Below are 27,547 nucleotides of genomic sequence, written 5' to 3' on the forward strand. Positions count from 1 at the left end.
GGGATGGGGATCCACTGAGTCTAATTAGTGCCTGCTTGCTGGGGTGTTGACTGATGTTGTTGGCTTCATCTTGTGTACACTGAGTTCCTGAGTGTAACAATCATGTCATGTTTAGAGGACAGCATTTTACCGCACTCTTCCTGTCTTACAGCTGTTACAATCTTTCTGTCCTCCATTCTGTGATATTGCTTGCTGAGTCTTGGATATCAGAGGGTTGATGTAAATGCTGAGCACTCAACAGTTAAAGTGTTCTTAGACTTCGACTGGCTATGAGGCTCTGTATAACAAACTGTTGCCCACTACTACATAAAGAGCATTTCTGCCAAAGCAGTGAACAACACTAATATATAGGCTTAAACAAAATTATTTAGAAGGCAGTTTGATAAAATGTCCACTTAACAAAGCAACAGTAATATTTACAGTACCTGGCATGAATTTCCTCCTGTAGAGCAGACCTCAGATGTAATCAGGAAGCAGTTGGTTACCCCAATAATCTTCATGTTTCTATTGTACCAGTTGGATACATTTTGCCTAGCAAGTAGACACTATAGCATTCTGGGTACACTGTTGAGTAATACCATTAATGATTTTTCTCCTCCAGTGGCCTGAATTGCATCTTCTAGCACTCTGAATACCAGCCACGAGGGAAAATGTTTTCAGACCAGTTCCACAAACAAAATGTTTTTTGTGTTAATTATCGTGGCAACTAAAGCAATGGCAGCAGATTGTGTTGTTTTGGGGCCTCTCTCCCCACCCCCGCCCACCAGTTTATGCCTTGACTGGCACTGGAATTTTATTTTAATAATCCATATCTTCTGGGGGAAGCATTATCCACCCAAACAGGGTACCTGTGTTCAAACTTTTCTTTTGAATTATATTGTTTAATTAGCTTGCAGAGTAGTGGATTTCCATAAGGGCTTTTCATATAACCTTAGTTATGCTTAACTGACTTCTCAGCACCCCTTCCCCTATCCCCACTTAAGCCTCACTGTAGTGATACTTCACATGTAGTCTATCCCTTTGCCCCTGAAGATCTCTTCCCTTCTACCTCTCATGAGCACTTTCTAGTTTGACCACTACAGACACTCCAGTTCAGATATACTAGTCTAAAAATATACGACCAAGTCTGAGGAGCTTATCATTTTGACAGGGCTATCGTATAATTAGTTACTGGGACTTTGACTAAATTTGGGGCTGTGTGTGTGTGTGTGTTGGGGGGTGTCTTGCAGCTGAGAAGGAACATATGGTGTTTGTTTTGCTGGGCCTGAGATATCCCACTTACTATAGTATTCCAGTTTCATCCATTTCCCGGCAAATACTGTAATTTCAGTTTTCTTTACAGCTGAATAAAATTCCATTCTGTATATGTTCCACATTGTCATCCGTTCACCAGTTGATGAGTATTTATTTACTAGCTGTTCGATTAGGGCAACAATGAACATGAATGTGGGTGTAAGAGTATACGGAGTACTTTGGGTATATGCTCAGAAGTGATGTAGTTTTTTTGTTTTGTGTGTGTGGCAGCGTTTCTCTCTAACAGTCCTGGCTGTTCCTTGAGATCCTACCTGCCTTTGCCTCCTGAGTGCTGGGATTAAAGGTGTGTACCACCACCGCCTGGCAGGGGTGGTGTATATTGATCATATTGTAGATCTTTTTTCAGCTTTTGAGAAACCACTTCACTGATTTCCATAGTGGCTACACTAGTTTGAATTCTCACCAACAGTGAGAAAAGAATTTGTCTTTCCCCACACTAATGCCAGAATTTGTTGCCATCTGTTTTATTGTTCATAGCCCTTATGACTGGGGTGAGATGGAATCTCAAAGTAGTTTTTTTATTAGATTTTTTTTTTAAATAACAATCCAAATTCCTCCTCCTATTCCCTCCACACACCCTCCTTCCCCACCCCCCTTCCCCCCTTCCCCAATCCTAAGAGAGGGCAAGTCACCTTGCCCTGTGGAAGGTCCAAGGCCTCCTCCCCACTACATCTAGGCTAAGCAAGATATACATCCAAAGAGAATAGGATCCCCAAAAGCCAGTACGTGCAGCTGAGACAAATCCCATTGCCACTGCCAGTGGCCCCTCAGTCTGCCCCAGCCATGCAACTGTCAACCACATTCAGAGGGATTAGCTTGGCCCTATGCTTACTCCCTCCCAGTCCGCTGGAGTTGGTGGGCTCCCATTAGCTCAGGTAAACTGCTTCAGTGGATGAACCCCTCATGGTCTTGACCTCTCAAAGTAGTTTTAATTCACATTTCCCTACTGTCTGGTGGTGTTGAACACTTGAAAATGTTTATCAGCCGTTTGTATTTTTTTCTTTAAGTATTTTGTTTAATTTTATGGTCCATTTTTAAAATTAGATTTTTTGATGTTTGCTACTTGAGTTCTTTGTATATTCTAAATACTAATCCTGTGTTGATACATAGCTGGCAAAGATTTTCTCATTCTGAGACTGTCTTATCTCTTCACTTGATTGAGAGTTTCATTTGCCATACAATGCTTCTTAATTTTATGAGCTCTGGTTTGTTGATTATTCCTGAGCGATTGGAGTCCTATTCAGGAATTTCCTACCTATACCTATATCTTGACGTGTACTCCCTACTTTTTTTTTCTAGCAGTTTCAGAGACCATTAATAATCACAATTAATCTTAAAAGGTATGTATTGATTCCTGTTACTTTGTTGATTCTGTAGTGTGTTTTTTTAGCCCGTCTTCCTCTCTTGCTTAACTTTTATTCTAGTGTTATTTATTTCCTATAGCCTCGTAAATTTTTCTTTTAGTCTGAGAGATTCCTTCAAGTGTTTTCTGCAGAGCTGACTTAGTATTCTTAAATTCTTTTAGCTTTTGGTATTGTATAAAGTTTTAATTTTTCCCTCAGTGATGACAGATACTTTATTATAGTATACCTGTATTAATCTGAGTTGGCAGTTGTCTTTCAGAACTTGAGATACATCTGTCCAGGCTACCTGGTGTTTAAGTTTTCGGTTGAGTAATCTACTTTTATTCTGATGGGCCTGTGTGTGACTTGGGTTTCTCTTTTATTGTTTCCAAACTTAACGTTTTTATGTTTAGTGTTTTATTTACCACATGATCAAGGGAGTTTCTTTTCTCAATATTTTGTTGTTGTTTGCTTGTTTTTGTTTGTTTTTTCTTTCATGATTGGAATCCTAAATGTCTCCTGTGTTTAAATTGATACTTCTTTTTCTAATTCTAGGACATTTCTCATCATGCTTTCTTTAACAACATTTTCTGTGCCTTTTACAGTCCTCTTTTCTATGTCCATTCTCTGTAGATTTGGTCTTTTCAGAGTCTTACATATATATACCTTGGAATTCTGGTTGGTATGTTCCTTGTCTTTGTTGTTGTTTGATTATTCCAGTTCTTTGACCTTGTCTTCAAGCTCTTTTCCTAAATCTGCTGAAATTCCTGTTACGATTATTTAAAAAAGTGTTTCCATTCCTTTAGAATGAACTGGTTCTTTTCTTTCTTCTATGCCTGCCACATAGATTTGGTTGTTTCAGAATGTCATGTATGCCTTAGTCCCACTGGTACCTTTCTTAACTGTTTTAGCTTTATCCCTGCCTGGATCTAGTTCTACTTATATTCATGCTTAGATATTCTGTCTCCTTGATCTTTACTATTGGTTGAGACCATTCAAGAGCTTTTTATTTGACTTAGTATGTTTTTAATATTCAGCATTTCTGATTATTTCTGTGGGTTTTTTTAAATCTGTTGAATTCTTTGGTATCTCACAATGCTCTTTTCTTTGTGTTCTCAATTGGTAACTTATTTTGTCTTTGATTTCTTTGAACACACATAACAATCCTCTTGAGTTCTCTCAGATTTCATCTCATTTAATATCAGTAGATGCTATTACTGTAGGAGCAATGATTTCGAGGTTATGTTTTTTCTTTTACTTATGCATCTGCATTACTTTGCTTGATTTTACTAATTTTCATTCTTTCAGTTGAAGTATTTGCAGTATTCATGTCGGACTTGAATGTGGTAGAGTTAAGTGTATAATTAAGACTTAGATTCCTCGGTCCAGATACTCAGTGTGCCTGTGCAAACTATATAGGACATTAACTGCTAGGACAGCCGTAGCTTCTTGGAGTACCACTATTTAGGTGTTGTATTAGTCAGTTAATAGCAATAGTCCCATTTGGCTTTAGTATCTGTTGGAGAATAAGCAACTAGTGGTGGTATAGAGAGTTCTCATATTTTAGATGATAAAATAAGAAGTTGGAGAGAAGTTGGATGTGTAAGGATAGGATTGAATATTAGACTTGAAAAAGAAAACAAAATTGAGGTCGGTAAAATAGCTGGGATGGGAGGGTTGGTATTACACTGTCCACAGATTTTTGAGATTGTTAAAGCTGTGGAAGATAAAAAGTGGATGGAATAAGGATGAGAGAAAGAAGAAAAGATGGAGGAAGAAGAAGTATGTAAGATGTGGCAGAAGGGAATAGTAAAGAATGGTTTCTAGTAAAGTGGGTGGAGGAACATGAAAAACAGTTCTAATGCCTAACTGAGTAATCACAAGCAAAATAAACCATCAGGAGTTATGTGTGCGAGAGTGAAGATTAAATAAATAATAGTAGAACATAAGAAATAAAAAGAATGCTTATGGAATAAGTTGCTGGCTCAGTTGTGATGAGTTGAGAGGTGAAGTTTTCAAATGTCTCTGGATCTAGCAATTTCCACATAGTGGCAAGAGTGGAGAGTTGAAGCCCACTTTAAATCTATTTGTATGGTAAGCTGAGTTTCTTGTAGCCGTGTCAGCAAGGCAGACAACTGAGGATGTGCTTGTGGTATCTTACTTTTCCTGCCTCTTTTGAAAATTCTTTATATGTTTATGTTTCTATTTTTATTATTAGAGTTTTCACGGTTTTGCTACACCTTTTGCATTTTGTCATTCTACTTGGAATTTAGTAAGCTTGATGGGTATGTATGCTAATGATTTTCATCAAATTTGACATGGTTTTGGCCCCTAGTTCTTTAACCTTTTTATTCTGTCTTTTTGGGATTCCTATCATGTTGGTATCCTTCATGGTATATATCTGAAATGCCTTTGTTTCTTATATTGTCTTTGCCTGTGGTCCTTTGCTTCTAGCTGTCAGGATTGTTGTTCAGCTATTCTAGAAAATTTTGTTGTTGTTCAATGTTTTCTCTTTTTTATTTTTTCTGTAGTTTTTAAAAACATTTTTCAGGTGTTTAAAAAAAGTCAATTTGAAATTATCCTCTAATTTTTGTTTTTGAGCAATTTCTCATTATTTTGCTCATGATGGCCCCGAGCATGTAATCTTCCTGTCTCAGCCTCCCAAGTCCAGGGATTATATACCTGGCTTTTAGATTTTTTTTTTCCTCTGTGTAACTTTGAAGCCTTTCCTGAACCTTGCTCTGTGGACCATGCTGACTTTGAACTCAGTGATCTACCTGCCTCTGCCTCCTGAATGCTGAGATTAAAGGCATGTACCACCACCATCCAATGATTTTTTTTTTACACATTTTTAAAGCTCATTACACATGCAGCTGATTTCTTAATAATGAAATTACATCATAATAAAGCCATTGTCATTGGAAAGTATTATTTACTACACTGAACTCAACCACAGTACAGTGAAAATCCCTATGATCTTGGATCTGCCTGGAATTTGCAATTTGTTACAGCTGTCTATTATCACAAGATTGCTTAGTTCATTTTATTAGTCTGATGAAATATTTGAATTGAAATATAGTTTTTACTAAGTGCATACTGTTTTTGAACTGTCCTAAAGCTTAACATAGTTGTTAAGTTGAACCACCCAAGGTCAGACTGTTAGTATCATAAGTAACTGATGGCAGTTTTCTTTCCTTTGTTAATTCCTTATCTGTTGCTTTCTCCTCCCTTGCTTCAGCTCATAATTTATTATTTCTTTGTATGTTTTATAGATTTTTTTTATTATAACTGCACCTTTAAGTAAACATAACAATTTAAAAGTCAGAATTTTACCTTGTACTGTGGTTATGTGTTAGTGTTACAGTTTTTCTTCTTGCTGTAGAGAACTTTCAAAAGTAATTTTGTATTGTGGGCACTGAAATCCTTACTCAGGGTTTGAGATTTTCTTTAAATGCCTAGAGCCGATAAATCTTCCTTCTTTGCTTTGTGATTCTGTTGGAACACACTTTCATTACTAAGTTGGAACTTGATAACAGTCTGTTAGCTTTGTTTCCTGACTGGGCATAGTTTCAAGGTTAGAGGGGAAACTTGAGCTGTTTTTCATTCCTTGCTGTATATATAGCCCTTTTCATGTGAGTGGTCTTTTAAACTGCCAGGAAATAACAAATGTTTTCAAGCCCCTATGGATATTGAATTCTCAAGATTTTCATTTGTTTAGCCTATTGTTTGTTCTACCTCTGCCATCTCCCCTATTCACACAATTAAAATTTGTCAGTAATTTGACATTAATAGTTTTCTCTACCCTCTTACTAGAGCATGTGGGGAGATCCCTCAACAGTCAGAGAAACACAGTACAGACCAGATAGTAACTAGTCCTTATGAGATGAAACTGAAAGAGCTTCAGTTGGACTGCTCTGGCAGTGCAGGATCAGAAATAAAGACAACAAAAATCATTTTTCTTAATCAAATTCTTTTTTTTTTCTGAAATGAATTCTTTTTGGGTGCTGGAGCCATTTAAAAAATTTCTCAAGATCTCAAATAGAGTATGCATTGCTTGTAGAAAGGAGTATATTCTTAGAAATAAGCTTTTAGGCAACTTCATCTTTGTGTGACTATCATAGAATGTATTTTTTGTTGTTGTTTTTGTTTTTGTTTTCCTGGAACTCACTCTGCAGCCCAGGCTGGCCTCAAACTCACAGATATCCGCCTGCCTCTGCCTCCCAAGTGCTGGGATTAAAGGCGTGTTCCACCACCGTCCGGCCCTAAAATGTATTTTTATAAGCCTAGATGATGAGGTTAGGAACTCTATTTCATCTCTTACTTCAGTCCAAGAACATGGTAAATACGAAATGATGAAGTTGCTGTGATGTAATAGGGCCTGTATTTTACAATAAACTTTTAATGTGTGTAAATAGTCTTGTATAATGTAATACATGGGCAAGCAACAGTTTTTATTGTCATTAAATATTATATACTCTACATAATTATATATCCTGTAATCTTAAGCAACTGGTAACACTGGCTTGTTTAATACCAACATCACTACAAATACCTGAATAATGAATAATAAATACTTCATGCTTCAGTGATACGAAGGCAATGTTGCATGGTGATAAAATGTTTTCAGCTCCATTGTAATCTTAAAGCACCACTATTACATGTCATTGTTTCTTGACAAAATGTCATTATGGAGTATATGTACTTTGTTATATATAGTTATATATCTTTATGTATATATAGTTATATGTCTAATGTATAGCTATATATACATATATAACTATATATAAATTTGCTACTCTTGCATTGAGATAGTGGATTGGATTACCAGTTATTGGTTGCACCTTTCACTCATTTTACATTTTGGAGCAGAAACCAAAGGTTTCATTTTTTTTTCCTCTAGAACTCTAATGTATAAGCTCTCTCTCTTTTTAAAATTTTATATCTTTTACTATTTGATATTCAGGATTTTGAGACCCATTTACATCTTTTTAGTAATTCCCTTGAATCTGTTTTCCTTCTTTCTTGAGTTTTCCTGTCAGTAAGTCTGTCAAAGTTTTCCTCTTGTGGTATATAAGTTATAATGACATGCTGCAAAGTACCCTAGTATTTAAGAATCCAGCTTGACTGGCTGTGTGCTTGAAAACAGTACTCAGATGAAGGTACAGAGCATTTCCATCACCCTTTCCCCTTTGAAACTAACTGAAAACTGCCAACCAGACCTACAGCATAGACACATCCTTTTATACTTCAGCAATATATGAAATTTCCAAGAACTATACATTCTCCTAACATGGTCATTATTTTTTTTTAATTGCATTTTGATGGGTAAATGAACTGCTGATGGTTTATTTTAAGTTTGGAACTCCATGTCTAGACCTTTGATGAGTTTTACTTTTCTGGGTCTGAATGCTAGAGAATTGTATGTTTCCATTAATCAATGCTGCCTTCACTTATACAGTCTGTTACAGGTGTTTTTATACATTTCTCAATACTCAAGATATTTTTGATCACTGTTACAACAAAATTTTCCTCCCACATTTCACCTGTTACCTTGGCAACAATTTTCATCTTATTTGAAATCTCATTTTCTTCATGTAATGTGTTAATAAAATTTTCCAGCCAGGTTGTAGTGGCGCACACCTTTAATTCCAGCACTTGGGAAGCAGAGGCAGGCAGCAGATCTCTATGAATTAGAGGTCAGTCTGGGCTACAAGAATTAGTGTCAGGACAGCCTCTAAAGCTACAGAGAAACCCTGCATCGAAAAAAAAAAATCCAAGGATTCTTCTTACTTAAAGCATTTTTTTATTTTACATTTATCTATTTGTGTAGAAGAGAGGTATATGTTTTAGTCACAGGAGTTGGTTTTTGTCTTCTACCAAGTAGTTTCTGTGGCTCAAACTCAGATAAAACTCAGGTTTGATAGCAAGCAAGCACTGGCCTGAGACTTTTTGGTTTTTTCGAGACAGGGTTTCTCTGTAGCTTTTTAGAGCCTATTCGGGAACCAGCTCTTGTAGACCAGACTGGCCTCGAACTCACAGAGATCCACCTGCCTCTGCCTCCTGAGTGCTGGGATTAAAGGTGTGCGCCACCACCGCCCGGCTTTTGAGACATCTTTTTTATGATATCATTCATTCCTTTTTAAGGAGGATGGTTATGTTTTATTTAGCAGTCTATCTTTAAAGATAATGTAGACTATAAGATAATTTCAAAATAAATAATGATTAATATGTATGTATTTATGTACACACATGTATATATTTCTTTTTGACAAGTGCAGATTTAAGGCTCATGCACTGAAATCTGGAAATAACTCTTTTAAAGTTATTATTTATGGCTATCTAAAGTTTTTTCTTTATATTCATAAAATTTTTTTTAGATGTGTGTCACAGATAAACAATAAAATTCAGCTTCGGAAATTAGTATGTTGTTACATAACGTATGCCCTGAAATTGTAATTGTCACGTTTTATTTTTGTTTTCTGTTTAAGGCAATCCTTTATCACAGGATATTATGAGCTTATACCAGGACCCAGATGGAACCCGAAAGCTACTGAACTTCATGCTTGACAATCTTGCAGGTAACTCAGAGCAGTGAACTCTATAGATGTTATCAGTAGCTGATATATCACAAATTGCTTTTATAATGGCTATATGTTTAGAATTTCTGCCTTTGCCTTTTGCATGCAGGACTTTTTTTTCATGTATGAGTACTTTCTGTTTATGAAGCAATGTGGTAATAGTTTTAGTTTCACTGTCTTATAGGAAGTTTTACACTTTTGATCTATTTTTATTATGATTGTTACTAATACTACTGTGTAACCCTGGTTGGTCTGGACATTATAATGATTACCAGGCTGACCTCAAACTCACAAGAGATCCATTTGCCTCTGTCACCCAAGGGTTGGAATTATTCATATATACCATATATGTGGAGGTGTCAAAAGAGGCCAGAACAGGGTGTCAGATTTCCTGGAGCTAGTCATAGTTGTGAGCTGTCTGATATTAAAAGCTAGACAGCAAACCGAGGTCCTTTGGAAGAGCAACAAGTGCTCTTAACTGCAGAACCATCTCTCTTATTTCCAGGATCTTTACATTTTACAAGTATAGACTTTGAGATACAAATGGCTAGTGATTACAAGTCTATGAATCATGATTGTCTTACTCTTTTAATCACTAAGATAGTTATTAGTAACTTGAATTTAGTGAGATGACCTGCAACCTTGCTCACATATTTTTAATGAAAAAGATTGCTATTAGTAGTGCCTAGACAAGATGATTTTGACTTTATGTAAAAGTTTTCCTGTTGCAATCTGTAAGAGGAGGGCCTGCTTGTTTGTCCTCGTTGCCTGGCTATCTTAGCCCCGAAATAACCACACAGAAACTGTATTAAGTAAATCACTGCTTGGCCCATTAGCTCTAGTTTTTTATTGGTTATTTCTTACATCTTAATTTAACCCATTTCTATTAATCTGTATATTGCTATGTGGCAGTGGCTTACTGGGTAAAATTCTAACCGGCGTCTTTCTCAGGTGGAGGATCCATGGTGTCTCTCTCTGACTCTAACCTTCTTTTTCCCATCATTCCGTTCTTTCTTCCCTGCTTATCTAAGTTCTGCCCTATCAACAGGCCAAGGAAGTTCCTTTATTAACCAGTGAAAGTAACACATAGACAGAAGGACCTCCTACAACTACAACATTTTCCCTTTTCTGTTTAAACAAAAAGGAAGGCTTTAACTTTAACATAGCAAAACTATATATAACAAAACAGGTATCAAGCAATAATTACAGTAACAATATTTCTATTTACTTTATCTTTTATTATAGCTAAGGAAAACTATAGTTATAACTATCTATATATTCTTTAATTCCATCAAAGACTCTAGAAGGATATATTACCTAAGTAAACAGGAAGTGCAATGTAAGCAACTTGCAGAACTCTAGAAATGACAGACATCTTGCTGCCTGGATAGTCACCCAAAGTTTTTCTGTGCCTTTTGGGCATCCATTTTTAGCCTACAGGCCCATTGTATCCAGCAGACTTTTCCATGAAGCAGGAAATTTCAAAGACCATTCTGCCTATATTGGAAGTTTGCCAGTCACTTTCTTCTGTGTCCTGCAGAATGTCTCACAGACTCTTTCATGCAGCAGGAACCCCAAAGGATTGTCTCACTTTTAGGCAAGTTCAGCAGTCATTTCTCTATGAATCCTGCATGTCCAGTTCTTCTAACAAACTCCATAAGGAGTCTCTTCAATGCCCATCTTCCTCTTGAAGTAATTGGTGCTGCCAGGAGCATATGTGCCGCATTGTCATGAACAGTCCTAAGTTATTAAAACATTTTAAATGCCATATTCTGAAGGTCTTTGAAAGATTTGAAGAATACCTATCTAATTGAAATATAGCTAGAAAATCTAACATGACTACAAGCTTGACTATTATAGATGATTAGCTATTAGCCTATATTTAAGTATACATTACATTTTTAAATGAACTACATAATCACAATACCTTAATGAAGATCAGAAATACATATAACAAAATTGACCTTATATTTGTATCAATAAACCAAGATCCATACCAATGCAAATTATATCTATATCATATCTCCCTTTAAATGTAAAAGAACATTTATAAACAATATTTGGGAATATAGGAGTAGTTATTTCTCTCCAAACTACTTCCTGCTGTTTGAGGGCACTGTTAATTAGGTCTCTCATGGAGTATCCTGTGTGCTAGGTTCATCTCAGTCAGCAGTTGAGTGAAGTAAATTTTTGAGGGTATTCATGGCGATTTTTCAGGGGGGTCTTGGTGTATGAAACCATATTCGCCTGGAAGTAATCCACAGTTTCTCATCTTTTGTGAAAACAAAAGAAGAACCTCTTTTCTCAAGCAACATGTCCTTAGACCCAAATTGTGAACTCAAGATACCTTTACAATATACATGCTGCTTTAGCTTAGCAGCCCATACAATGAAATGTCTCTCTGTACTTAGCTACTTCACAGTTAAAAAAATTCAAAGAAAACTCAATAATATACATAATCCAGACTCTCAGTGAATTTTCCATTTTTACATGGTTTATAACTTTTTTAATCTATGACTATATCTGTACTCTGTCTCTTTAAAGACTTTACCCTTTTATTTAAAAAGCATTAACTTTATTTTATGACTTTCTATATTCTTCTTTCTTCCAAGCCTACGTACAGTTTTCCAACACTGTGACCCATTTAGAGGTCTTTTATGTTTGAATCTGTCCTATTGTGAATCTGTAATTCTTGACTGTCCAGGAGCACTTTTGCTTTGCGCTTTAAAATGCTAAGCACTTAAGAATCTAAGCTTAAAAATCTAAGCTGCGACATTACTAGGTCAAAGAAATTACTGCCTGCTTGCCCTGCCCAGTCCATCATGGTGGAGCTGTTCTCGCCTCTGAGAGTTAAGCACACTGCCCCAGTTCCAGGCAAGAAAGCTGTAGCAGTCTGCTCACAAACCCCATTCAAATGCTCTGTAGCTGGACCATCTGCCTCTGTTTCCTGAGCCCTGGTATTAAAGGTGTATGTCAGCATTCCTTGGTCTATGTGGCTGACTTGGCTGCTTTGCTCTCTGATCTTCAGGAAAGCTTTATTAAAATACAAATAATATACCACTATACCCTCATACTTGTAGAACATGCACTTTTACATACTGAGCCACCTTCTTGGCCTGTACACACAAAAAATTATCTAGCTATTTGGTATAGTCTCATTGAGCTGTCTTCCTGACTTCTATGCAAAAATTTATTCATTTAATTTTTTGACAGGTTTCACTATAGCCTTGCCTGGTGTAGAGTTTACTATGTACAGCAGACTGTCCATGAACTCACAGAGTGACCTGCTTCCATCTCCTAAGTGCTTGAATTCAGGAACTGAGCTTCCACACCTGACAACATTTTATTTGTTGGGGGGGCATGTGTGCTATAGCATACATATGAAGGTTGTATGTTGTTGCTGGGTCCTAATGTCTTCCTCGGGGGACGGGTGAAAGGCACGATGTCCACTACTACAGACACTGGGAGTCAGGTAGAAGGTTTACAGCAGACTCATTTTATTTAACAGCGAGGAAAAACTTACATACCGTCCCAGCACCCAGGGTTTCTGATCCACTGACAGTTGACATTTCATGCTCGTCTCTCATTGACTAGGCACGATTAGGACCTCTGACAGCGCCTGTTGCTTGGCACTCAGGAAACACAGCTTGGTTGTTCCTTATTGGCTAGGCACAGACAGGACCTTTGACAGCTCCAGGTAGACTCCAGGTTGGCTCCTTTTGGCCTGGTAGGCGTTAGTGTGTAGGGGCATGTGTGCCATAGAACACATGTGGAGTGTGTGTGAGGGCATGTGTGCTGTAAAACACACGAGAAGGTGAGAGGTCAGAGGATAACTATCTGTAGTCACTTTTACTCCCTTTGCCCAATGGACCATTTCTCCTGCCCCTAGATAGTTTGTAAACAGAGCTAAAGAAATTATGAGTTTCGTCAGAGAGGTCACTATTAGTATTTCAGCTATACTCTTAAATTAACTTTATAACAAAAGATGACTTCCTCATATATAAAATGTAAGGTTTATAATAAGAGGAAAAGCAGTTAATGTTATTCAAAGTGACTTAAATTTGAATGATGGGACACAAATTAATAAACTTATTTCCAGAATCCTTTTAGTAAGAAATTAAGAATAGGTCTAGAGATGTGGCTCTGCTGGTAGACGGTTTGCTTAGTATGCTCAAAACATTTGGTTTTATCCCCAGCACTACATAATCTGGGTATGATGGTATACACATTTAATCCTGGTTCTTGGGCAGTAGAGGAAGTAAGTTCACTTAGCTCACTGCAAATTTCAGGCCAGCTTGAGATACCTGAGATCCTTTATGGAAAAAAAAAAACAAGGACTATGTGAATGTTTACTTTAGTTGTGTATATAACACATGCATACCATTCCTAATTTACAGTAAATATCTTTCTTATTTTTATCATTGTCACCAGTTAACTCAACCATTTATATAATTTTTTTCAGGAGTTTTTTTGTTTAAGTCATTTGGTGGTATCTCTGTTACAAATACCCTTAACTTTGCTTGGTTTATATTTTGATGAATAGAACTTTTAACATAATAAAATTTACTGGTTTTGGAGTTAGGATGGGTAATGGTAGTCCTGGTATGGTCACAGCTCCTGTGTCCTCTCCAAGAGCTTTTCCTTAGCTTAAGATTATGAATGTGTTCTCTAGAAACACCTTTGTTTTACTTGTGTTACTTCGAGCTATAACCTTCTTGGAGTTGATGTTTGTGTAATGACCCTCCCATATGTGTATTTCTTATTTACTCTGAACCATTTACTGATAATTCTATTTTTCAGTTAATTACTGATTTTTATTGCTACATCTAGAAATCAAGTGTGGAAAGGCTGATGTAACTCTAAAGGCATTTGGCTAGCATTCAAAGAGGCCTGTGTTGGATCACTAGTGTCACGTAAACTGGGTGTGCTGAATCTGGTGCTAGGGAAACTCTTAGGAAATCACAAGGATAACCCCAGCTAAGACTCCTAAGTATAGCAGAGAGGGTGCCTGAACTGGCCTTCCCCTGTAATCAGATTGACTATTCTAATTGTCATCATAGAACCTTCATCCCATAACTGATGGATGCAGATACAGAGATCCGCAGCTAATCACTGGGCCTAACTCCCAGAGGCCAGTCATAGAGAGGGAGGAGGGATTATATGAGCAAAGGGGTCAAGATCATGTTGGGGAAACCCACAGGATCAGTTGATGTGAACTAGTGGGATCTCACTGATTCTGAACTGAACCAGGGAACCTGCATAGGACCTAACTAGGGCCTCTGAATGTGAGTAACAGCTCTGTGACTTGAGCAGTCTATAGGGCCACTGGCGATGGGACCAGGATTTATCCCCAGTGTATGAACTGGGTTTTTGGAGCCCATTCTCTAGGGAGGGATACCTTTCACAGCCTAGATACGGGGGGGGGGGGGGGGTGCTTGGTCCTGCCTCAGCTTGATATGCTAGACTATGTTGACTCCCCGTAGAGGCCTTACCCTTTCTGAGGAGTAGATGGGGGGAATAGGTGGGGAGAAGTGGAAAAAGGAGAGGGAGGGAACTGTGGTTGGTATGTAAAATGAAAAAAAAACTTTTAAATAAAAAAGCAAAAAACTGAGTGTGGTGGCGATGGAGGCTTGTAATCTTAGCTCTTGGGAGGTGGACAAGGGAAGATTATAAGTTAAAGGTTATCCTTAGGTACATTTGAAGCTTAGCCGGAAATACATAGAAAATACTTTTTTTTATTTAAGAGTTTTTTTTTAAATACATATTTGACCATATTCTTTACCCTTATCTAAATCCTCCTTACCTTTCTACCCACCCAATTTCATGTTTTTTCTCTTTCAAAAACAGGAACAAAGCGAAACAAAGATAAACCAACAAAACAAAAATTACCCAAAGCAAACAAAAAGTCCACAAAAACGAAAGATGGCATCCTTTTTGTGCTTGCCAGTAGCTGTTCCTGGGCATGGAATGGGATGGGGCCTGCCCAGAAGTGTGGTTGATACACCCAGTAACACTCCTTGAAGAAAATGGATTTTCTCTTTCCCAGCAGGCATCAATTGTAAATAGTTCCTTGGTCAAGGACTGTGTCTACCTCCCCTTCTCAGTGCTGGGACTTTTTTTTTTTTTTGGTTTTGAAGTCTTAATTAAATTCTAGGATTTGGTTTTTAAGTCCTTTTGTGGGTATCATAGCCAAATAGTAAATAGGCTGATTTGGTAATAGAAACTAAACATTGGATTTTTTTTTTGTTTTTAATTTTTTTTCTTTCAGTTCATCCAGAGCAGCTTCCTCCGAGGCCATGGATTACATTAAAAGAACGAGACCAAATCCTGCCATCAGGTAGGTTTTTTTCCTCTTTGACTTTTAAAATAAATACTTATTTGAGCTTTATGATTGGTAGACTTACATTTTATCAACCAGGATGTAGATGGGTTTTAAAGTATTGATAGACAAAAATAAAACCCCAACATTAATTTAAGATAGCCATATTGTACGGGTAAATATCTTGTATCTTTTGCTGTGGTGCTCTGGGCTTGAAAATTATTCCTTGTGCTGCAGCTTTTGAGAGACCTTAGATGATTTAAGAAAAATGAGCAATAATGAGCTTTCTTCTGAAAAAAATTTGAATTTCTTAGATATTTTATCTTTTTTGAAATGAATACTGTTGATAATTAATGTTTGAGTTAGCTTAGTGGAAATTCGACAAGATTGACTATAGGAATAGTTAAGAATATTTCATAACTATTAGAGTGTAACCTAGCATGTTTAAAACAGTAGTTATGTTTGAAGTTTAAACTAGTATGCTTTTGTGCAGACCAGTAACAATTTGATATTTTTGTAGGACTTTTTACTGTATGTTAAGATATTTTAGGTTTGGAAAATCCACTTAAAAAGAAGTAAGAGAGAAGACTCAGTGGTATTAAGAGCACTTGCTGCTCTTGAAGAAGGCCTGAGTTCAGTTTCTAGTGCCCACAGGGCAGCACACAACCATCTGTAATTCCAGTTCCAGGGAATCGGGTTCTCCCTTCTGGACGCCTTAGGCACTAAGGCTGCATGTTGGATACAGACAGAAACTCATGCATACAATAACATCTTTTTTAAAAACAGTGAATTGTTGCTTAAGTACCTTTTAAAAATCACATCCGTAAGTATTTTTATGATACTTAATTTCATTTCAAAATTCAGTGTAACTTCACTATTCATAGCTTGGCCCCTAATGATTTTAATTAAAGACCTAATGGGCCTTTAATGATTTTAACAGGTCTGTTACAGTCAGAAGTTACTAGCTACATTTTGAACAATTCACCCCTTCTGTTCTGAGTTTTTGGTTTTTGCTTTTTGTTTTCCATTTTTGTTTCTGTTTTTCTAAAACAGGGTCTCTCTGGTATGTAGGTCTGACTGTCCTGGAACTTGCTATGTAGACCAGGCTGATCTCACAGAGATCCACCTGCCTCGCTTCCCAAGTGCTGGGACTAAAAGTGTGCTACCACATCTGGTCTTTTGGCTTCTTTTTTTAATTCAGAATTATGTGGAATGTATAACATCATCGTGATTCTCTTTGTATTTTGATGTTGAGAAATATAATCCTATGCAGTACAGTTATGGTCTTCCATAGGTGTGTGGTTTTAAAGTCACCACACTGTAGAAAAACATTAGCTTGTTAAGTAGACATTGTTTCAAAATTAGTAACACTTGTTTTAGCATGATGCATATTAAACAATCTGAGTAAAAGGAACACTTAGGTTTTCTAGAATGCCTTGGATTAATTTTATAATTGATTACCTATAGTGTGGTTTTTGTCCTTCATATTCAAATCATCTTTTTTTTTTAATGAAAGTCTCTTACCTTCATGATTAGATTTTTGCCTTGGATTAAGTGAAATACAAATATTTCATACTTTCTCTTCATGAAATTCAGATTTAAGAAGAAATATTCAAATAGAACATAAAGATAGAAGGATAGGGAGCTGTGTGGGAAGAGGAAGGGAACCTTACAAAGAGGATACAGTAGGGGGTCAGGGCAGTCAGATGGGGGTGAATATCAACAAAGTATCTGATTATGAAAATGTCAGGATGAAACCCATTATTTTGTATAATGAGCATGTATTAATTAAAAAAATTAATGTAAAAATTAGTTTCATACATTAAAAACGAGCATCATTTTTGAACTCTTTAATCCCTTCTGAACACAAATGGACAGAATTTGAAAGGAAAACTACTACTATACAGCTACATTTTTATTATGAACAGGGATAATACATAGAACTTTATGTTAACTAGTCAGTAAATTCATAAAGTAATAAATTCTTAGGGTTGGTGGTTATGAAAAATGAATAAAGATTCTTCTTAGTGTGTGCGGTTGGTGTTGGCTGAATAGATTTTAACTGTCAACATTGGAAAATGCCTTTTTTGTGCTGAATAGAGAGATGTGTATAATATCTGAGGGTAGTTGGGAATGATTTATAATCAAATAGTTGTAATTATTAACTGTGTAGTAATCAAGACCAGTTAGTGAAAAATCATCCAGACAGAAATGGAATATAAGAAAGCTGTAATAACAGCTTAATTAATTTTCACTTCCATTTATAACTTGTAAACATGTCATTGGTGCTGAGGTTAGTCTTTGTTAAACAAATTATAACTGCTAGACTTGTCTAGGAAAATCTTCACAAAGTCTTGGATGTGAGCAAAACAATAATAATCTGCCTTCTTTTCCTCTTCAAAATGGTGTTTCATATCTGGAGAGGCAGAATATGGTAAACTCTTGCTGCTTTACTTCATAATGTAGTGGCTTGGGAATGGTTCTGGGTTATTTCCAAAGTAAATACAGGGGATATAAATAACTCCAATTGAAACTTGGCCTTCAATTTACAAAGTGGCCATGAACCAGATGCCGTACTGCCTTTCCTATTATTGAAACTGAATTCAACTTCACCAAATGTTACTTGATCTTAATTGCTTACAAATTTATTAAATTGGTGGTTCTCATCCATGTAGGTTTGTTGTAACCAAGTGGTATATGAAAATATACCACTTTTGAAAATGTGCATCCAAGAACCTAATGCTCTGACTTTAATATAAAGTTATATCCTTGGTATCAGTTTTTGTTATTGTTGTTGATGATGATTTTTTTTTAACCTTAGGTCTTTCTGTAGTTTAATATGCATGTTAATTTTTGGGGCAAGTCGGGATTTTGTTAAACTTTAGTTTAACCAATATTTAGGGGCCAGAAGTTGTGAATTTCTAAGCATCCAGGTGATCATTGATGCTGCTGGGACTTAGAGCATATTTTGCAGTAGTGAGGGCATCTAGATTATTAGTTTGCTTACAGTTTTTTTTTAAACAAGTCAGAATCTTATAAAATGATAATTTTATTCAGAAATGAACATTAGATTGGCAAAAAGAATTCTCTTATGGTTAAGTTTTGTTAGTTCACACCTTTCTAGCTTAGATTTGTGGCAGTAATAATAGCGCCCCAAAATATTAACTATCAATATTTTGATAAGAAATAATGAAATTAGAACCCTTTAAATATAATAAAACTAAAATTTGTTTTTGCTATAATTAAACTAAGCCCCCTTTTTTTCAGTAGAACATGCAAACAATACTCTGATTCTTAAATTTTGAATTTATTAAATTTTCTTCAAAATTCTGATTCTAGATAGTTAATCCAGACTATTAAACAAACACTGGTGTAATCTACTTGAGTGAAATCATCAGGTAAAACTTAAGTGAAATTTTCTTTAACTTAGGTGAACATAAATGTCATAGAAGATCTTACTTCTGTGCGAAATCCTGCATTCCAAGTGAAGCAAAGGAAAATACTTTATCAGAATTTACTTTTGGCATTTTGCCGTAATTATGTATGAACTGTATTTGTGTGCTTATGCCGGTATATTCTTGATACTTATTAACAAAAAGTTGCCTAATTTCCTCCCTTTTGTCTGTTTTTTTTCTTCTGCTTCTTAGCATCATTCACGGTTATGTGTTACAATGTGTTATGTGATAAATACGCTACCCGGCAGCTATATGGCTATTGCCCGTCCTGGGCATTAAACTGGGAATACAGGAAAAAGGGAATTATGGAAGAAATTGTTAACTGGGACGCAGATATCATTAGTCTTCAGGTAACACTATAGAAATTAAATTGTGTTTAACTTGAAGGTGAACTAAAATAGTAGAAGAGCTTTTCTCTGGGAGATAGCCTATGTTCAAGGCAAAACTCAAAAAAAAAAAGTTCCTTTCCTTTAAAAAGGGATAATTTTAGTATAAATTAAGAGATTTCCACAGTGTAACTTACCTTGCTTACCAAGGACACACATGCATTTATTTTCATGTACTGTTTTCTGAAATTAATCTTGCCTCTTGTCCATGTTAACAATTCCCCTATGAACGATTTATCAGAAGTACTGTTAGAGAAAATTGCAAAAAGATTACTAGTCTTTCAGGAATATAAGTTTTCCTTAGAGTTGAGTTCAGAAGAAAGGGTTTTCTTAAACATGTTCCTTAAAGTAAAATATTAAAAAAAAAAACTGCACAGTAAATAAAAAATTTTGTCTTACTTTATAAACTATTTTAAGAATTTAGACTTAACCTAATTTTCTTTTTTTTTCTAGTTCATTCACACAGGTCTATATTAGTAAATTTTTTATATCTTGATTTCTCAAAAAAATTTAAAAATTCCCTTTCAATTACTTTAAAGACATGTTAAGGGCTCAGATCTCTCGGTAGGACCCAATTGTACAAGTTACACAGCTTTGAATTGGAGAGGAATGCTTTAAAGTCTTCTACTTAATAATACTGTATTTATTGAATTTTACTGAAGAGGAAATACATATTCTTTTGAGGTTTAAATTCCTTTTTAATATTTGACTAGTAATTAGCCCAAAATATTTGACTAGTTTTTTAGTAATTTTATTAATTTCAAAGCATATCAAATGTTTTTGTTTTGAAATTTTTGAACTGACAATTAATAAATTAGCATTTATTAGATATGACATGTATTTTAATATATCTGTACAGTGTGGAATGGCTAAATCAGGTTTGTTCATCTCCATCACCTCAAATAGTTGCCATTTCTTAAAGATGTTTTAAAATTATTGTATTTTATACATTTTCAGTACATCCTGGAAAGAAAAATGATGACCTGCTTTTTGTTTTTGTTTGTTGGTTGGTTTTAATTACATGGTAGGCCCTAGTCCAGCCATGGCTATATAGTGAGACCCTTTCTCAAAAAAGAAAAAACAAACAATTTTTAAAAATAAAATAGCTTGGTAGTTTTGTTTCTTTGTTTTGTGTTTTACATTACCTGAAATATAACAAAGAAAAATCTTTAAGATGAAATGTTCTTGTGAACAGGAAGAACAGCCAGAACTGGGGAGAAGAAAGCAAATGAAGTTAGACTGTGGTTCAGTAGCTTTTGCTTTAGTGTTTATAGTGGCTTCCTGTAGGTGCCTTTGTAAGTAAAATGTACTTTGAAAGATAAATCAGAATCTACAAAAACATTTGTAAAAGCCAAAGTATTATAAAATATTCTAGGAAAGTTGAAAAATTAAAAAGTATGACTAAGGAAAACACACTCCTGCACATCCAAGAACTAGTATGTTGATGCCTCTGGAATATTTTTGGTATACTTTTTTATTGTTACTGTTTATTGTTAGTTGACATAAGTTTTTTTTAAAAAATTAAATGAGATTCTACTATTATTGGCATATTTTGTTTCTTCACTTAATACATTTTTAATGTTACTCCAATTCTTGAGTATGTGAATGTAAGTATAATTATAAGACTACAATTCCTACTGTAGGGCAGTCACTTACAAGAGTACAGCTCCTACTGTAGGACAGTCACTTACAGGAGTACAGCTCCTACTGTAGGACAGTCACTTACAGGAGTACGGCTCCTACTGTAGGACAGTCACTTACAGGAGGACAGCTCCTACTGTAGGACAGTCACAGGAGTACAGCTCCTACTGTAGGACAGTCACTTACAGGAGGACAGCTCCTACTGTAGGATAGTCACTTACAGGAGGACGGCTCCTACTGTAGGACAGTCACTTACAGGAGTACAGCTCCTACTGTAGGACAGTCACTTACAGGAGTACAGCTCCTACTGTAGGACAGTCACTTACAGGAGTACGGCTCCTACTGTAGGACAGTCACTTACAGATTTCCACTATAAAATCACAGTGTTAAGAGCACCTTTTTATATCAGTATCGTCACTTTCACATTTGATTATCTCATTTGAAAAGGTTTTTTTTTAAATAAAAAATGGTCTTAATTATTAAGTTAGTAGAACGTTTTATGATTGCTATTTCTAAAATTTTCTGAAAGCTTAGGGTTTTTTTGTTGTTGTTGAGTCTATCATTCGTACTCCAAGTATCATTGCTTTCCACCACAGTTTAAGAGAATTAGTAATCTCTTTTTCTTTACATGAAAGATTTAATATTTTCTACCACATAACCTATTATATATGTTTGTTTAATTACTAGTCTTGAGGACATGAAATATATTGAAATCTAATTTGGGAGTCAGGAGAGCTGAAATATAATCCTACTCCTATTATTAACTAGTATTGTGAACATGAGAAAATCATGCCATCCTTTTTGTGTCTTCATGTTTAAAATGCTGGTCATGTCAAATGCAACTGCCAGTGATACAATAAGATTGTTGGATGATATGTTACATGAAGTGCTTTATCTTAGTCACCTCTTACTCATACAGAATACTTTAATGTCTTAATCATTCTTTCATTATGTCATGTATATAATAATTTTTTTTTCATCTAAGGAAGTGGAAACAGAGCAATACTTCACTCTCTTTCTGCCAGCATTGAAAGATCGTGGATATGATGGATTCTTTTCTCCAAAGTCACGTGCCAAAATCATGTCTGAGCAGGAAAGAAAGCATGTCGATGGTTGTGCAATATTCTTCAAAACGGAAAAGTAAGTCAAGAAAACAAAGCTTAGGGATGTACCCTTAATGACTCTAACTTTCTCACATCTACAGTAGCCTTTAGTGGGACTCTAAAAAGGTGAAGCTAGAGATTGCAAGTGTTATAAAAGTTAAAACTGTTTTTCTTAGGAAATATACTGGAAATAAAAATATTTATTGTATTATTATATTTTTATTGGCAGATTAAAACTTTGAGATAGATTTGAAGATACAGTTTTTAAAATATTTTCATAAAGTAAAACCATAGTTTATATGTGAAGTGAATTAGTACCTTTGAATAATAACTGCGGATTTCTTTCTGAGATTTAATTTACATAATGAACCTTTTCGTCATTTTTAATTATTATTTCATGTCTGTTCAATTATTTACTAAATACTTAATTGAACTTTTTTGTGAAAAGTCTGTACTAAGCATGAGTAATTCCTAATCTCACTAGGATTCCAATATAACAGGAAAAGATAGGAATATAGAACAATATACATACACATATATGTATACATATATAGTATGTGTATATAATATATGAAAGTTGTAGTTATATGTATGAAGAGGACAGAAGTGAAGCATATGACTTTGGATATGGGGAGGTAAAAGATAAACACCAGTTAGTAAAAGAGAAAATGTGTGGAAGTGAGAGAGGTTGAATTCCATATTTAGCACTTTGTACTTGGTACACTGACAATTATCTACATAGACGAGAACCATATCCTCATTATAACAAAATCAGACAGTTTTATTTTTCTAAAAACTTATCTTTCCATCATATATACTATTTTTATGTGAACAGAATCAGTGAACTTGAAAGATATTTGGCCCACTTCTCATTTGTATGTACCCGGTTTCTTGTCTTTTCCATGAATTTTTAATAAACATGAGCTCATTTAGGTAAGATGTAGAACTCTATAACACTTAATGCCAGAATGTATATAGTTCCTTAATTTTTTAAAAATTATATTTTATTAGATTAAAAAGCCCTTTCTAATTATTTATATGGATTGTCTAAACTTTTAAAGTAACTCAGGTTGATATCCATTTTTTTTTAATGTAGATAATGAAATCAAGACACAGGCAGACAGGTTCCATGAGCAATGCTACATGATAGCTCTCCCTTCATAGTTCACACCGTCAACTTCTGTAACAGTACAATCTTTTGGCATTTTGTTTCCACTCTGGTATTACTTTTGCTTCTTACAAGCATACCTCATTTGGAAAAATGCTTGAATTGACCTTTATTACCAATGTTCATAGAAAAATTTTTTTGACACACTGTAAACTTAAATACTATGTGGTAACAGTAGAATGTTTCATTAACATCAAGTTATTTTCCAGTCTGCCTGCTTTCCTCTATCCCTGCCCCCCCCCACACCCCTTTTTTTAAAACCCAGTTCTCTTCCTCTCCTGATCTCTGTCTTTCTAGACAGGGTCTTTATTTAGCTATTCAACACTATTCAAGTGTTGTGACTACAATGTTTGCCACTGTACCATTTCCTCTTATTGCTTTACAGATGATGTAGAAGAACTTGTTCCAAAAATCATTCCCAATATAGCCTGAAGGGAGAAATTTAAGTTCCTTGATAGTTACTAAAGGTTCACGATTTGAAATAACACATAACTTCAATATAGGAAACTTTAGCCTTTGGATAGTGGCAGATTCATTCTTAAATTATGTAAGTACTGTGAACAATTTTTAAAAATGAGTACACAGAGATTATTTTCTTGCATTCTTTTTCTTTCCATCCTCAGCTTTGTCCTTCCTAAATAGTATAGTCTCATGGACTCCATAACAGTGAATGTAACACACTGTTTTATTAAACTGTTTGCTAACTATCCAGGGACCCCCCTTTTTTGTGCCCCAATATTTTTATTATTAAAATTTACATAATTTCCTCCAACTCTTTCCATGTCTTTCCCCTTCCCTACTCCTCTCAAATTTCTAGCCTCTTTCTTTAATTTTTACTATCACATATGTGTGTACACACATAGGCACATAAATGTTTAAATAGAACCTGCTGAGTCTGTTTACTGTTGCTTATGCATATGTAATTTCAGGACTGACCACTTGGTATAGGATAACCAGTTCAGGGGCTCAGTCTTCAGGAAGACTGTTTCTCTTGCTTTTAGCATTTCGTAGTTGACTGTAGCTCTTTGTCTGGGGGTGAGGCTTCAGGGACCCCACTTTTATTTTCTTCTCCCTTCATGGAAGAGGTGGTAATAGTGCAACGACTTGGAAATCACTCGTTTGCTATTTAATTAGCTGCATAATCTTGAGTAAGTTATTTACCCTTTCAGATCTGTTCTTCACGTGTTTATTTTACCTTGTAAGAAACATTTTTATGTTGTTTACAAAATGAACAAAATAAAAGTGATAAATGTAGATGAATATTTTGATTCCATAAGCATTTTCAAAGTCTCTTAAATCAGTGAAGACAGTAATCTTTATCAAAATACCCATTTAGTGAAAGAATGGAATACTTTTGGTAAAAGCTAGAACACAGGTTATAGACATGTAGAGAATTAGAATACAATAAAACATTCTAGTGATTTTAAAATGGGAAGTGGTTGCTGACTATTGAGTTACACCTAGTTTTAATTTGACAATGCTCATTGGGACCTCAAGATTTGGCAGTACCTTTTAGGCATTATCATAAATACCATTATTCTTAATAGTTAAAAATACCAGAAAATCAAATTTTGATTGATCAAATACTAGAAGTGAGGTTTGCTCTGTCTTTTTGTCAAATATGACCTATAGTAGGCAAACACATACATGCATTTTATATGTGAAGTGTGTGTATGTGTGTGAGAGCGAGAGAGAGACAAAGGCATAAAAATAGGTTTTTATCTAGACGTGTAGGAAAGGAAGAGTGTAGTGCAGGAAGGAGAAGAAGGAAAGCCTAGGTGGGAAAACAGCTTGGCACTGTTAGACATGTTACTGTTATCACATATCACAGTACTTCAAGGAAATTTTTTTATGAACCCTGGTAATAAATGCCAAATTTAATTGAATGACGTAGCCTCTAGGTATTATCTAAGAAAGGCCAGGTGCTTTCTTTCTTTATATTATTTTCTTTTGTATTATTAAATATAGTTTTGTTCTTGGAAAAGGGGCATTCGGAAGTTGTAGTGCTACTCCATCCTTTTACACTTTTTTGTAATTATTCTCATTGACTCTGGGTTATTGATTATTTTTATTGCCTTTATTAATCTCTGAATTTAATGAAGTCTTGATTTCTGGCTCCTAATGCTAATTTGCCATCAGTTAAATATGGAGCTGGATAAGTGGCTCATGTTAAGAGTGCCTCTGGAGTTGCAGAGTACCTGCCTTTCTTTCCCAGCTCCCATGTTATGCAGCCTACAACCACCAGTTCCTGAGAATTGATGCCCTCTGGTCTCTACAGACACTGTGCACACATGGTACACATAAACTCACATAGGCACACACACATACACATAAATAGAAATAATCTTTTAAATAGTATAAAGTTGGGATGTAAAATGGTTTTATGCCAAAGTTCTACTTTTCAAGTGTGAGTTAATAAAAATTGTTTTATCTACTATCATTATGGGCCTTAAATTAATAAAAGGTAAAGAAATGCCTTCAAGAGTTCTCAGCACTTAGGAGGCAGAGCTAGTAAGTCTGTTAGTTTTGGGGTCAACCTCGTCTACATAGTAAGTTTCAGGCCAGGCAATTCTTCAAAGACCATGTCTCAAAAACCCAAATAAACAAAAACATTAAATGTTATACAGACACAGACTGGTGTTTGCTTTATGTTTCTTCCATATTTATTTCTAGCCTGTAAGTTTTCTTAAGTGCTGATAGTTGATAAGACTCAAGGTCATCTTTTATATATTTCACGCTGAATATACTTTTAAGAAATTTACAGAGGAATGATACAGAAAGGAAGATACTAGTTAGCTTTTGGTCCTATACTTTTTTCCTCCCCCTTCTGCTCCTCCTCTATTCATATTTCTTCATTTGGATGCATGTGGGGTGGTCGAAGTCAGCACACACACCACTGACTGCACCATGTGTGTAGAAGTTATTAGCAGCTTGCAGGAGTCCATTCTCTCCTTCCTCTGTGGTGTAGATTATCGGCTTTTGGAACAAGGATCTTTACCACACAGAGCCATCTCTCTCGTTTATACTGTCTTCTCGATGGTGTTCGGTGTTCTTTTACTTACAATTAAATTTGGTGAAGATTAATAATGTAAATCCTGTTTTAGTTGCTCACAGTTCGTGTTCATTGTTGTCTTTCTAGCTTTAGAGTCCTCACATGGCAACATAAAACATTACTTCTAGACTGCACAATGTTAAGAAATTGTTGCTTGTTTTGAACATGTTCTCCTGCGCATGAGGCATTTGTCATCATCTTTCTCAAATATATAAGGTTTTTAGATGCTGTTTTATTTAGTTTTGGTATTTTAGTCATAATCATTCTTGATTATGTATGTACTTTTGTATACCCATTTGAGATTTTGCTTAAAATCTTCAACAGGGGAACATACAGAAAAATTCTTATGATAAATAGCATCAGGAAAAATGCTTATAAAGCAGAGTACACCAATCAGAATATAAATACTAAGTGAATTTTAAATACTGAAAAAAATGACAGGCTTAAGATTTTATTTAAGCTTTTATTTAGCTTTAATAAATAATCAGAAAATAACTATAAACCAGTGCATGTTAGTTGAAAGAAAAATTCTAATAGAATAGAGGAAGAATGCTATATTTCAGAAATGTTTCCTGTATTGCATTCTGTACATCAGAAAGTAAAAGCCACATGGAGCATATTTGGTATATGATGGTGGGGAGCAACATAAGTGGTTGTGTTATTAGTGTTGTAAAATATAAGAAGATTATATTATATTTATTTAGAGACTCAGTTTCACTATGTAGCATTGACTGGTCTGGAACTGCCTGTGTAGGCCAGGCTAGTTTTGAACTTAGAGATAGCCACCTGTTTCTGCCTCCCAAGAGCTGAGATTAAAGACACATGGCACCGTGCCTGCCTCTTATTTTTATTTATGTGTATATGTCAATGTTATGTATGGTGAGTGCCCATGGAAGCCAGAAGTGGGTATCAGGTCCCCTGGAGCTAGAGTTACAGTTGGTTGTGTTGTATCTGATGTGCATGTTGGAATCAAACTCGGTTTGATACGTTTGGAAGAGCAGCAAGTGCTATTTATCTACAGTCTACTTAGCTGCCCCTGTTTATTGATAAAGACCATGACTAAAAGCAATTTAGAGCAGGGGTTTTATTTCATCTTACCCTTATAAGTGACCATTCATCACTAGACAAAGTCAGGACATGAAACTTGAGGCAGAAACTGAAGCAAAAACCATGAAGGAACACTGCTTA

At 35.3% G+C, this 27,547-nt stretch overlaps 1 protein-coding gene across 5 annotated transcripts in view; it reads left to right on the top strand.

Moving 5' to 3' along the window:
- Positions 1-27,547, top strand: part of Cnot6l (CCR4-NOT transcription complex subunit 6 like) — a 72,250-nt gene that overhangs the window by 33,254 nt on the left and 11,449 nt on the right. For all 5 annotated transcript variants that reach the window (XM_075943387.1, XM_075943389.1, XM_075943391.1 and 2 more), the window contains exons 5-8: positions 9,146-9,235; positions 15,504-15,572; positions 19,202-19,359; positions 22,022-22,176. In XM_075943387.1, the coding sequence (XP_075799502.1) occupies positions 9,146-9,235; positions 15,504-15,572; positions 19,202-19,359; positions 22,022-22,176 (472 nt within the window). The remainder of the gene's footprint in view (positions 1-9,145; positions 9,236-15,503; positions 15,573-19,201; positions 19,360-22,021; positions 22,177-27,547) is intronic.

Source organism: Microtus pennsylvanicus, chromosome 12, assembly GCF_037038515.1.
Source record: "Microtus pennsylvanicus isolate mMicPen1 chromosome 12, mMicPen1.hap1, whole genome shotgun sequence".
NCBI lineage: Eukaryota > Metazoa > Chordata > Mammalia > Rodentia > Cricetidae > Microtus > Microtus pennsylvanicus.